The 12,774-nt window shown below is 38.5% G+C and overlaps 1 protein-coding gene across 1 annotated transcript in view; it reads right to left on the bottom strand.

Moving 5' to 3' along the window:
- SLC25A21 (solute carrier family 25 member 21) overlaps positions 1-252 on the bottom strand; it is a 216,305-nt gene extending 216,053 nt beyond the window's left edge. The window contains exon 1 of the mRNA XM_088025167.1: positions 202-252. Coding sequence (XP_087881293.1) covers positions 202-252 — 51 coding nt within the window. The remainder of the gene's footprint in view (positions 1-201) is intronic.
- Positions 253-12,774: the final 12,522 nt, after the last annotated feature.

Raw genomic sequence — 12,774 nt, 5'->3', positions numbered from 1 at the left:
GCACTAGACTTTGGGGAAGAGACAAAAACTCCTTATGTGACTGTGATGCAGAAGTACACTCTCTAAAAAGGAATATAAAATGCAAAGCCCCATAAGTTCCTTAGTTCAGGCCAGCGTTCTTATTGCATAGATTTACTATAAAGATTGAGCTTAAAAAGTCGCAAAAAATCTTAACATCAGTCTAGCAGATGTTAGACATACTTTGAGCTCCAGATGTCTACAAACAGCCTTGTTACACTTAGTCAGACCCATGGGTCACCCATCCCAGAATCACATGTCTTTACAGAGATCAAGGGACGATTGTGGGATGCCATGGTTTTCCTCCAAAATGCCAAACTCAACATGATAAGCAACTATTTCTCAAACATCCCCAGTTTTCTAAATAACTTACTGAAAATCTATCATCCTCAAGTTGATTTAAATCCTTTCTGAAAAACAAAATTTACTACAGACTCCTGATCTGGACCTAGGGAATTGGCTGGACTTGAATCAGAATTGTTTTCAGAATTGCAGGATGAGAAAGCCCAACACAGAGGACTTTAAAGTGATTTCACCAAGGGTAGGGAAATACTGTCCACAATAATTGTGTAAATCTAGAGCCATTTTTAGAAGTCACCTTCAATTTAATATAAATAAATTTCATATTTTCTTGTTGTAAACGATCAGAAACCAACATAACTGTAAAACTAGAAAAAATGCAGAAGCTATAACTTTGTCACACATCTTTATTACCTTTAAAAATAACTAATGAAAAACATTCACAAAAAAAAAAACCCCACCAAATGGTGGGGAAGAAAAAGAAGCTGTAAAGGGAAAAGCCAAAAGATCCTTTTAAGTGTAAGACACATAAATTTTTCTTTCTCTTTCTCTTTTTTTAACTACCCTCCCCTGTGAAAAAAGGTTTTATGTGATCAGTCAGAACTTCTAGATAGTAACTAAAACAGAGGAAAAAGGACGGTAAAAGAGGTAGAGTCCAATCATAGAGACCAAAACAGAGTTCGTGTTCTTCATATCACTCCTAGAAGTATTTATCTCAAAAAGAAGATAAGTTTATCAGTTATAAAACCTCACATGCTAAATAAAGTCCTCTCTAAATCTTCTTAAACCAAAATTCTTTACCAAATCCACTTTGGCATTAGATATAATACCTTACTTTAAACTACTTCAGAGTGAGATTTAAACAGCTATTTCCATGTTAAAAATTATTGAATTACTTATTAGGTTGTATCTTCCTTAGATTTCTTTATCCATGTTTAAACATATTTATGGAGTCACTTTTTTGGGTAAAAACTTTAATCCATCTTTAGAAGTACTGAATTAATTCTAAGTACATTTTACTTTTGTATGAATACTCGCCAAGAGGTTTATCAAACTGACATTGAAATAATGTATTACTCCAGGGTCAGGATTTCACAATGGCATTTTGTAAGCGCAAAGCAATTTCTCTATCTCTTGAAATTTTAAAATTCCTCCACGATATTCCTTAAATGGAATGGGAGAAATATATAGATATATATACCCAAAGACTTGAAATATCTAAGTACTGAATTTTTGGTAATTATGCAGGAGGCCAAAGAACAGATAGTAGGAATTTTAATTGAATCAGAGATATACCCTCGATTTGCAATCAAAATGTTTCCTTACTAAAGACCACAGACCAAATTATTATATCACATACTTAAAGACAGACAAATAATAGTGATGAATGAAAGTAAAGATCTTGCCAATGAATTTCATTCTCTGTAAGTCAAATTACACTACCATAAAAGCTGTTATTCTGTATAGATGTCCTGAAGATATTTTGTTTTGTAGTTCTGCAAACTTTTCTGATTGCTAATTTCAACTCTGGAAATCAGTCAAATAAACACAAATACACAAAATGTGACTGAAGAAGCAAGTTTAGAAGTTTTGCTGTATTGGACAAGTAAACCAGTTAACATTTCTTCCAGAGACTGTTAATTTTAAGAACTTTATATTTCTGGTTACATTTATGGTAGGGCAAATGTTCTTTAAACAATACATCTATCTCACTACAGAGATACATCCATGAAAAAGCTATTGATTTAGATAAAATAATTCTTGGTATAAATTAAAGCTTAATATCAATAGGAAATTTAGAATTATAAAGCAAGCTCCATTTACAATTTTATGTTCACACATAGATGGCAGGAATGTGATATAATTTTTTTAAATATGTGAGGGTGGTGATCCTGGGGGGTGGCACAGAAGATCCTGAACTCACCTCCTCCCATGGACACACTGAATATACAGCTACACATGAAACAATCCCCACTGAAGATCTGAAAACTAGGTGATCAGCTCCTTCACAACAAACAGTAAAAGGGCTACATTGAGATGGGTCAGAGAGGCAGAGACGTGTGGCCTTGCCAAAAATCTCACCCCTGATTCAGCGACCCACACTTGGGAGAGATCTCACAAATCCAGAGCTTCTCCCTGAGGAATGAGGGGCTCATGCCCCACATCAGGTACTCCAACCCTGGGACCTGCAACAAAAAGATGAGCCTCCAAAACACCTGACTTTGAAAACCAATGGGACTGTAGGGAACTGAGATACTCCTTTAAAGGCTTGCATATAGACTCACTCACCCAAGAGACCAGCACAAAGGCAGCAGTTTGAAAAGTACCTAGATTATATGTGGAAAAGATTTATTTGCTAATATTATAGGGTCTGCTGGAGGGGCAAGGGCCTGTGGGAACTCCCTCTGGGGAACAGAGGTGCTGGAAGGTGCCATTTTTGCCCTCTCCCTCTACCTTGATAGCACAGGTGGACCCTGCACAGGTGGGCCCTGGCCCTGATAGCACAGGTAGGCCCTGGCCCTGTGCTTTTCTGCCACTGTGTGAAAGTGGGCAGGTATGCCCTGGCCCTGCACTCTCCCATGGCCCCATGAAAACCAGTGGAAGATACACAAAATAAAAAGATGTAAAATGTAACATCAAAAACAAAACAGTAGGCAGGTGGTTAAAATGTAGAGTTATAGAATGTGTTCAAATTTAAGTTGGCTATCCACTTAAAATAGACTGTTAATATATAGGATATTGTATGTGATCTTCATGGTACCAACAAAGCAAAAACCTCTAGTAGATATACAAAAGGTAGTAAGAAAGGAATCTAGGCATAGCACTAAAGAAAGTCATCAAATCATAAGGATAAAGAGCAAGCGGACAAGAAAGCAACTGAGAGGAACTATAAAACAGCCAGAAAACAATTAATAAAATAGTAATAAGTCCATATCTATCAATGGTTACTTTAAATGTAAATGAACTAAATTCTCCAATTAAGAGACAGAATAGCTAAACAGATAAAAAAAATTGAAACCCATCTATACGCTGCTTACAAGAGACTTACTTTAGATGCAAATATGCACACAGACTGAAATTGTAGAGATTGAAAAAGATATTACAAGTAAACAGAAACCCAAACAAAGCTTGTGTATCTATACTTATATCAGACAAAATAGACTTTAAAACAAAGACTGTAAATAAAAGACAAAGAAGGGCATTACATAATGATAAAGGGGTCAATCCAACAAGAGGATATAATATTTGTAAATATTTATGCACCTAACATACAAGCACCTCAATATATATTAGCAAATATTAGCAGACCTAAGGGGAGAAATTGACAGCAATACAGTAGTAGGAACTTTAATATCCCTCTTACATCAATAGATAGATCAGCCAGACAGAAAATCAATAAGGAAATACTGGCTTTAAAGACCATTAGACCAGCTGGACTTAACAGATATGTACAGAACATTTCATGCAAAAGTAGCAGAATACACATTCTTCTTAAGTGCACATGAAACATTCTCCAGGATAGATTAAATATTAGGCTACAAAACAAGTCTTAATAAATTTAAGAATACCAAAATGATATCACACATCTTTTCTGACCACAATGGTATGAAACTAAAAATCAGTTACAAGACGAAAACTACAAAAAAAAAAAAAAAAGAAAAAAAAAACCAAACCACAAACATGTGGAGATTAAACATCATGCTACTGAACAACCAATGGGTCAATGAAGAAATTAAAAGAGAAAAAAAAAATGCTTTGAGACAAATGAAAGTGGGAATACAACCACAATCTATGAGACACCACAAAAGCAGTTCTAAGAAAGAAGTTCAGAGTGATATAGGCCTACCTCAAAAAAAAAAAAACCAAGAAAAATCTTATATAAACAATCTAACTTTACACTTAAAGAACCTAGAAAAAAAAAGAACAAATCCCAAAGTCAGTAGAAGGAAGTAAATAATGAAGATCAGAGCAGAAATAAATGAAAGAGACTAAGAAGACAATAGAAAAGATCAGTGAAACTAAAAGTTGGTTCTTTGAAAAGATAAGCAAAACTGACAAATGTTTATGTAGACTCACCAAGACAGAAAGAGAGAGGGCTCAAAAAATAAAGTCAGAAATGAAAAACAAGTTACAACTTATACCGCAGAAATACAAAAAGTATTATAAGAGACTACTATAAATAATTACATGCCAACAAATTGGACAACCTAAAAGAAATGGACAAATTCCTAGAAAGACATAGTCTTCCAAGATTAGATCATGAAAAAACAGAAAATCTGAATAAACTAATCATTAAGGAGATTTAATCAGAATCAAAAACTCCCAACAAATAAAAGTCGAGGCCCAAACAGTTTCACTGGTGAATTCTACCAAACATTTAATATCCTTCTCATGCTCTTCCAAAAAACTGAAAAGGAGGTAATGCTTCCAATCATTTTACATGGCAGCATTACCCTGATACCAAAACCAGACAAAGACACCACACACACACACACACACACACACACACACACACACACACACACACACTCACAGACCATGTCCCTGTTGAACACAGATGCAGAACTCCTCAAGACAATATTAGCAAACTGAATTCAACAACACACTGAAAAGACCATACACCATAATCAAGTGGGACTTATTCCAGGGATACAGGATGATTCAACATTTGCCAATCCATCAATGATATACCACATTAACAAAAATGAAGAATACAAGTCATTTGATCATCTCAATAGATGCAGAAAATGCATTTGACAAAATTCAACATGCATTTATGATAAAACCCTCAAAAAGCAGGTGTAGAGGAACGTACATCAACATAATAAAGGCCATGTATGACAAGCCCACAGCTAACATCATATGCTACAGTGAAAAACTGAAAGCTTTTCTTCTAAGATCAGGAACAAGACATGGATTCCTACTCTTGCCATTTTTATTCAACATAGTACTGAAAATCCTAACCAGAGCAATTAGGGAAGAAAAAGAAATAAAATATACCCTTTATTATTTATTATTTGTCTGGTTTTGGTATCATGGTAATGTTAGCCTATTTGCAGATGACATATAAATAGAAAACCTTTAAGATTCTACCAAAAAACTATTAGAACCAATAAATTCAGTAAAGTTGCAGGGTACATAACTTTTATGCATTTTTATACACTCATAGCGAACAATCAGAAAGAGAAATTTTAAGAAAATCCCATTCACAATTACATCAAAAAGAATAAAATACTTGGGAATAAATTTAACCAAGGAGGTGAAAGACCAGTACACTGAAAACTATTAGACAATAATGAAAGAAACTGAAGACACAAATAAATGGAAAGATAGCCCATGCTCATGGATTGGAAGAATTAATATTGTTAAAATATCCATATTACCCAACATAATCCACAGATTCAATGCAATCCCTATCAAAATCCAAAAGGCGGGGGGTGGAGCAAGATGGCGGAGGAGTAGGAGACCTAGATTTCATCTGGTCTCAGGAATTCAGCTGAACAGGGATCAAACCATTCTGAACACCTACGAACTCAACAGGAGATCAAAGAGGAGAGTAGCAACAACTATCTGAACAGAGAAGCGACCACTTACTGGAAGGTAGGGCGTGCAGAGAAGTGAATCCGAGGCGATATTCGGGAGGATAGACGGCGGGGGAGGGGCCTCTGCCGGCCGCTGCTGGCAAGTGCTAGAGCCGCGGAGCACAAAATCGGACCTTTTAGAAGTAGGCTCCGCTGAGGGACGTCGCTCCAGTGGCTAAGCGGGGGTGGAACCCTCGCGGGACAGTGGGGTCTCAGGACCCTTGGGGTCACAGAAAGACCGGGGGAACCTGAGTGTGCCAGAGCTCCCAGGTATCGGAGCGGGGAAGCCGGCTGCAGAGACGGAGCCGAGGCGCGGGCTCTCAGCTCGGGGTGGCCATAAACTGTGATCCACGGCCCAGTCGGGCCACTGCTCCTGCAGCAGGGACCCAACAAGCAGCAAATCCGGGGAGACTCCCCTTCCTTCCCGGGGAGGAGCGGCGCGGGAGCGCACCGCAGGGATCTGCTGGGTTTGGAGACTCCACACGGGGTCGGGTGCCAGAGATATAAACGCTCGGTCACAGGCCGGGTGAGCACGGAGAGCGGCCGGAGACCAGGGACAAGGGAGTGACTGCTTTTCTCTGGGGGCGCACTGAGGAGCGGGGCCCCGAGTTCTCAGCTCCTCCGGGCGGAGATTGGGAGGCCACCATTTTTGCCCTGGTCCTCCAAGGCTGTACGGAGAGCTTGCAGGGAACAAAAGCTCCTGAGATCAAACCCGAGCAGCTTGCTTAGCCCGGACCAACAGGGCGGGGCAAATCAGCCTCCGGCAAAGACATGTGGAAACCACAGCAACAGGCCCCTCCCCCAGAATATCAGCACGAACAGCCAGCAAGCCAAGACCAAGTTTACCCATCAAGGAGAACGGGAGAACTCCAGCGCTAGGGGAATACTGCACATAGAATTCATGGCTTTTTTTTTTACCATGATTCATTAGTTCATCAAAGTTAATTTTTGTTAACTGTTTTTTTTTTTTCTTTTTCTTTTTCCCTTTTTCAACCAACATCTTATCAATCTCTTTTTTAAAAAAAAAACAAAACATTTTTTATTTTTCATTTTTAGAGTCATATTTTATCCCTTCATAGTAGTTACCCTTATTTTTGGCATATATATATAAGTTATTCTCTCTTTAAAATTTTGAGATACAGTTTCTTCTAACAGATAAAAATATATCCTAAATCACTAGTGTATGGCTCTGTTCTAGTCTCCTGCCTGATCACATTCTCTCCCTTTTTTCTTTTTTTTTTAAATCTTCTTTCTTTTTTCAAACAACTTCTTATCTTATCAAGTCCTTTTATAAAATCTTTTATAATTTTCATCTTTACAGTCATCTTCTATCCCTTCATTGTATCAACCCTTATTTTGTACATATATGTCTTTCTTCCTTTAAAATTTTAGGAGGCACTTTTTTCTAACAGACCAAAATACGCCCAAAATCTAGTGTGTGGCACTGATCTATGCACTAGCCTGATCATATTTGATCACATTCTGCTTTTTTTGTATTGTTCTGTTTTTGTTTTTATCTTTTTTTCTTTCTTTTCTTTTTTTTCTTTTTTTTCCTCTTTCTTTTTTCTTTCTTTCCCTTTCTTTTCCCCTGGTTTCAGATCTTTTCTGATTTGTATACAGTATATTTGCTGGGGACGTTGTAAACCTGTTAGCATTTTGTTCTCTCATTCATCTATTCTCCTCTGGACAAAATGACAAGACGAAAAAAATCACCTCAGCAAAAAGAACAAGAGGTAGTACTGTCAGCCAGGGACCTACTCAATACGGACATTAGTACGATGTCGGACCTAGAGTTCAGAATCATGACTTTAAAGATACTAGCTGGGCTTGAAAAAAGCGTGGAAGTTATTAGAGAAACCCTTTCTTGAGAAATAAAAGAACTAAAATCTAACCAAGTCGAAATCAAAAAGGCTATTGATGAGGTGCAATCAAAAATGGGGGCACTAACTGCTAGGATAAATGAGGCAGAAGAGAGAATCAGTGATATAGAAGACCAAATGATGGAAAATAAAGAGGCTGAGAAAAAGAGGGAGAAACAACTACAGGATCACGAGGACAGAATTCGAGAGATAAGTGATTCGATAAGATGAAACAACATTAGAATAATTGGGATCCCAGAAGAAGAAGAAAGAGAGAGAGGGGCAGAAGGTATATTGGAGCAAATAATAGCAGAGAACTTCCCTAATGTGAGGAAGGAAACAGGCATCAAAATCCAGGAGGCACAGAGAACCCCTCTCAAAATCAATAAAAATAGGTCAACACCCCGACATCTAATAGTAAAACTTACGAGTCTCAGAGACAAAGAGAAAATCCTGAAAGCAGCTCAGGAGAAGAGATATGTAACCTACAATGGTAAAAATATTAGATTGGCAACAGACCTATCCACAGAGACCTGGCAGGCCAGAAAGGACTGGCAAGATATCTTCAGAGCACTAAACGAGAAAAATATGCAGCCAAGAATACTATATCCAGCTAGGCTGTCACTGAAAATAGAAGGAGAGATAAAAAGCTTCCAGGACAAACAAAAACTAAAGGAATTTGCAAACACGAAACCAGCCCTCCAAGAAATATTGAAAGGGGTTCTCTAAGCAAAGAGAGAGCCTAAAAGCAGCAAAGATCAGAAAGGAACACAGACAACATACAATAACAGTCACCTTACAGGCAATACAATGGCACTAAATTCATACCTTTCAATAGTTACCCTGAATGTAAATGGGCTCAATGCCCCAGTCAAAAGACACAGGCTATCAGATTGGATTAAAAAACAAGACCCATCCATATGCTGTCTGCAAGAGACTCATTTTAGACCCAAAGACACCCCCAGATTGAAAGTGAGGGGGTGGAAAACCATTTACCATGCTAATGGACACCAAAAGAAAGCTGGGGTGGCAATCCTTATATCAGACAAACTAGATTTTAAAACAAAGACTGTGATAAGAGATGAGGAAGGACACTATATCCTACTTAAAGTGTCTATCCAACAAGAAGATCTAACAATTGTAAATATCTATGCCCCGAACATGGGAGCAGCCAATTATATAAGGCAATTAATAACAAAAGCAAAGAAACACATTGACAACAATACAATAATAGTGGGGGACTTTAACACCCCCCTGACTGAAATGGACAGATCATCTAAGCAAAAGATCAACAAGAAAAAAAGGCGTTAAATGACACACTGGACCAAATGGACTTCACAGACATATTCAGAACATTCCATCCCAAAGCAACGGAATACACATTCTTCTCTAGGGCCCATGGAACATTCTCCAGAATCGATCACATCCTAGGTCACAAATCAGGTCTCAACCGGTACCAAAAGATTGGGATCATTCCCTGCATATTTTCAGACCACAATGCTTTGAAACTAGAACCCAATCACAAGAGGAAAGTCGGAAAGAACTCAAATACATGGAGGCTAAAGAGCATCCTACTAAAGAATGAATGGGTCAACCAGGAAATTAAAGAAGAATTAAAAAAATTCATGGAAACCAATGAAAATGAAAACACAACTGTCCAAAATCTTTGGGATACAGCAAAGGCAGTCCTGAGAGGAAAGTATATAGCAATACAAGCCTTTCTCAAGAAACAAGAAAGGTCTCAAATACACAATCTAACCCTACACCTAAAGGAGCTGGAGAAAGAACAGCAAATAAAGCCTAAACCCAGCAGGAGAAGAGAAAAAATAAAGATGAGAGCAGAAATCAATGAACTAGAAACCAAAAGAACAGTAGAACAGATCAACGAAACTAGGAGCTGGTTCTTTGAAAGAATTAACAAGATTGATAAACCCCTGGCCAGACTGATCAAAAAGAAAAGAGAAATGACCCAAATCAACAAAATCATGAATGAAAGAGGAGAGATCACAACCAACACCAAAGAAATACAAACAATTATAAGAACATATTATGAGCAACTCTATGCCAGCAAATTAGATAACCTGGAAGAAATGGGTGCATTCCTAGAGATGTATCAACTACCAAAACTGAACCAGGAAGAAATAGAAAACCTGAACAGACCTATAACCACTAAGGAAATTGAAGGAGTCATCAAAAATCTCCCAAGAAACAAAAGCCCAGGGCCAGATGGCTTCCCAGGGGAATTCCATCAGACATTTAAAGAAGAATTAATACCTATTCTCCTGAAACTGTTCCAAAAAATAGAAATGGAAGGAAAACTTCCAAATTCATTTTATGAAGCCACCATTACCTTGATCCCAAAACCAGACAAAGACCCCATCAAAAAGGAGAATTACAGACCAATATCCTTGATGAACATGGATGCAAAAATTCTCACCAAAATACTAGCCAATAGGATCCAACAGTACATTAAAAGGATTATTCACCACGACCAAGTGGGATTTATCCCTGGGCTGCAAGGCTGGTTCAACATCCGCAAATCAATCAACGTGATACAATACATTAACAAAAGAAAGAACAAGAATCATATGATCCTCTCAACAGATGCAGAAAAAGCATTTGACAAAGTACAGCATCCTTTCTTGATCAAAACTCTTCAGAGTATAGGGATAGAGGGTACATACCTCAATATCATAAAAGCCATCTCTGAAAAACCTACAGCGAATATCATTCTCAATGGGGAAAAGCTGAGAGCTTTTCCCCTAAGGTCAGGAACGCGGCAGGGATGTCCACTCTCACCACTGCTATTCAACATAGTATTAGAAGTCCTAGCCACAGCAATCAGACAACAAAAAGAAATCAAAGGCATCCAAATTGGCAAAGAGGAAGTCAAACTCTCACTCTTTGCAGATGATATGATACTTTAAGTGGAAAACCCAAAAGACTCCACCCCAAAACTGCTAGAACTCATACAGGAATTCAGTCAAGTAGCAGGCTATAAAATCAATGCACAGAAATCAGTGGCATTCCTATACACCAACAACAAGACAGAAGAGAGACAAATCAAGGAGTCGATCCCATTCACAATTGCACCCAAAACCATAAGATACCTAGGAATAAATTTAACCAAAGAGGCAAAGGATCTGTACTCAGAAAACTATAAAACACTCAGGAAAGAAATTGAAGAAGACACAAAGAAATGGAAAAACGTTCCATGCTCATGGATTGCGAGAACCAACATTGTGAAGATGTCAATGCTACCTAGAGCAATCTACACATTCAATGCAATCCCCATCAAAATACCATCCACTTTTTTCAAAGAAATGGAACAAATAATCCTAAAATTTGTATGGAACCAGAAGAGACCCCGAATAGCCAGAGGAATATTGAAAAAGAAAAGCAAAGCTGGCGGCATCACAATTCCGGACTTCCAGCTCTATTACAAAGCTGTCATCATCAAGACAGTATGGTACTGGCACAAAAACAGACACATAGATCAATGGAACAGAATCGAGAGCCCAGAAATGGACCCTCAACTCTATGGTCAACTTATCTTTGACAAAGCAGGAAAGAATGTCCAGTGGAAAAAAGACAGTCTCTTCAACAAATGGTGTTGGGAAAATTGGACAGCCACATGCAGAAGAATGAAACTGGACCATTTCCTTACACGACACACAAAAATAGACTCCAAATGGTTGAAAGACCTAAACGTGAGACAGGAGTCCATCCAAATCCTAAAGGAGAACACAGGTAGCAACCTCTTCAACCTCAGCCACAGCAACTTCTTCCTAGAAACATCACCAAAGGCACAGGAAGCCAGGGCAAAAATGAACTATTGGGATTTCATCAAGATAAAAAGCTTTTGCACAGCAAAAGAAACAGTCCACAAAACCAAAAGACAACCGACAGAATGGGAGAAAATATTTGCAAATGACATAAAGGGCTAGTATCCAAAATCTATAAAGAACTTATCAAACTCAACACCCCAAAGAACAAATAATCCAATCAAGAAATGGGCAGAAGACATGAACAGACATTTTTCCAAAGAAGACATCCAAATGGCCAACAGGCACATGAAAAAGTGCTCCACATCGCTCGGCATCAGGGAAATCCAAATCAAAACCTCAATGAGATACCACCTCACACCCATCAGAATAGCTAAAATTAACAAGTCAGGGAATGACAGATGTTGGCGGGGATGTGGAGAAAGGGGAACCCTCCTACACTGTTGGTGGGAATGCAAGCTGGTGCAACCCCTCTGGATAACAGTATGGAGGTTCCTCAAACAGTTGAAATTAGAGCTACCATTCGATCCAGCAATTGCACTACTGGGTATTTACCCCAAAGATACAAATGTAGGGACCCAAAGGGGTACGTGCACCCCAATATTTATAGCAGCAATGTCCACAATAGCCAAACTGTGGAAAGAGCCAAGATGTCCATCGACAGATGAATGGATAAAGAAGAAGTGGTATATATACACAATGGAATATTATGCAGCCATCAAAAGGAATGAGATCTTGCCATTTGCAACGACGTGGATGGAACTGGAGGGTGTTATGCTGAGTGAAATAAGTCAATCAGAGAAAGACATGTATCATATGACCTCACTGATATGAGGAATTCTTAATCTCAGGAACAAACTGAGGGTTGCTGGAGTGGTTGGGGGTGGGAGGGATGGGGTGGCTGGGTGATAGACATTGGGGAAGATATGTGCTACGGTGAGCGCTGTGAATTGTGTAAGACTGTTGAATCACAGATCTGTACTTCTGAAACAAATACCGCAACATATTTTGAGAAAAAAAAAGAAAAAGAAGAAGATAGCAGGAGAGGAAGAATGAAGGGGAGTAAGTCAGAGGGGGAGACGAACCAGGAGAGATGATGGACTCTGAAAAACAAACTGAGGTTTCTAGAGGGGAGGAGGGTAGGGGGATGGGGTAGCCTGGTGATGGGTATTAAAGAGGGCACATTCTGCATGGAGCACTGGGTGTTATGAACAAACAATGAATCATGGA

This window comes from Eumetopias jubatus, unplaced genomic scaffold (genome assembly GCF_037043125.1).
Source record: "Eumetopias jubatus isolate StellerSeaLion01/CBP00866 unplaced genomic scaffold, mEumJub1_p1.0 scaffold_7, whole genome shotgun sequence".
NCBI classification, from domain to species: domain Eukaryota; kingdom Metazoa; phylum Chordata; class Mammalia; order Carnivora; family Otariidae; genus Eumetopias; species Eumetopias jubatus.
Note: the sequence above shows the minus strand (reverse complement) of the source record. Positions and strands in the feature narration are given on the sequence as shown.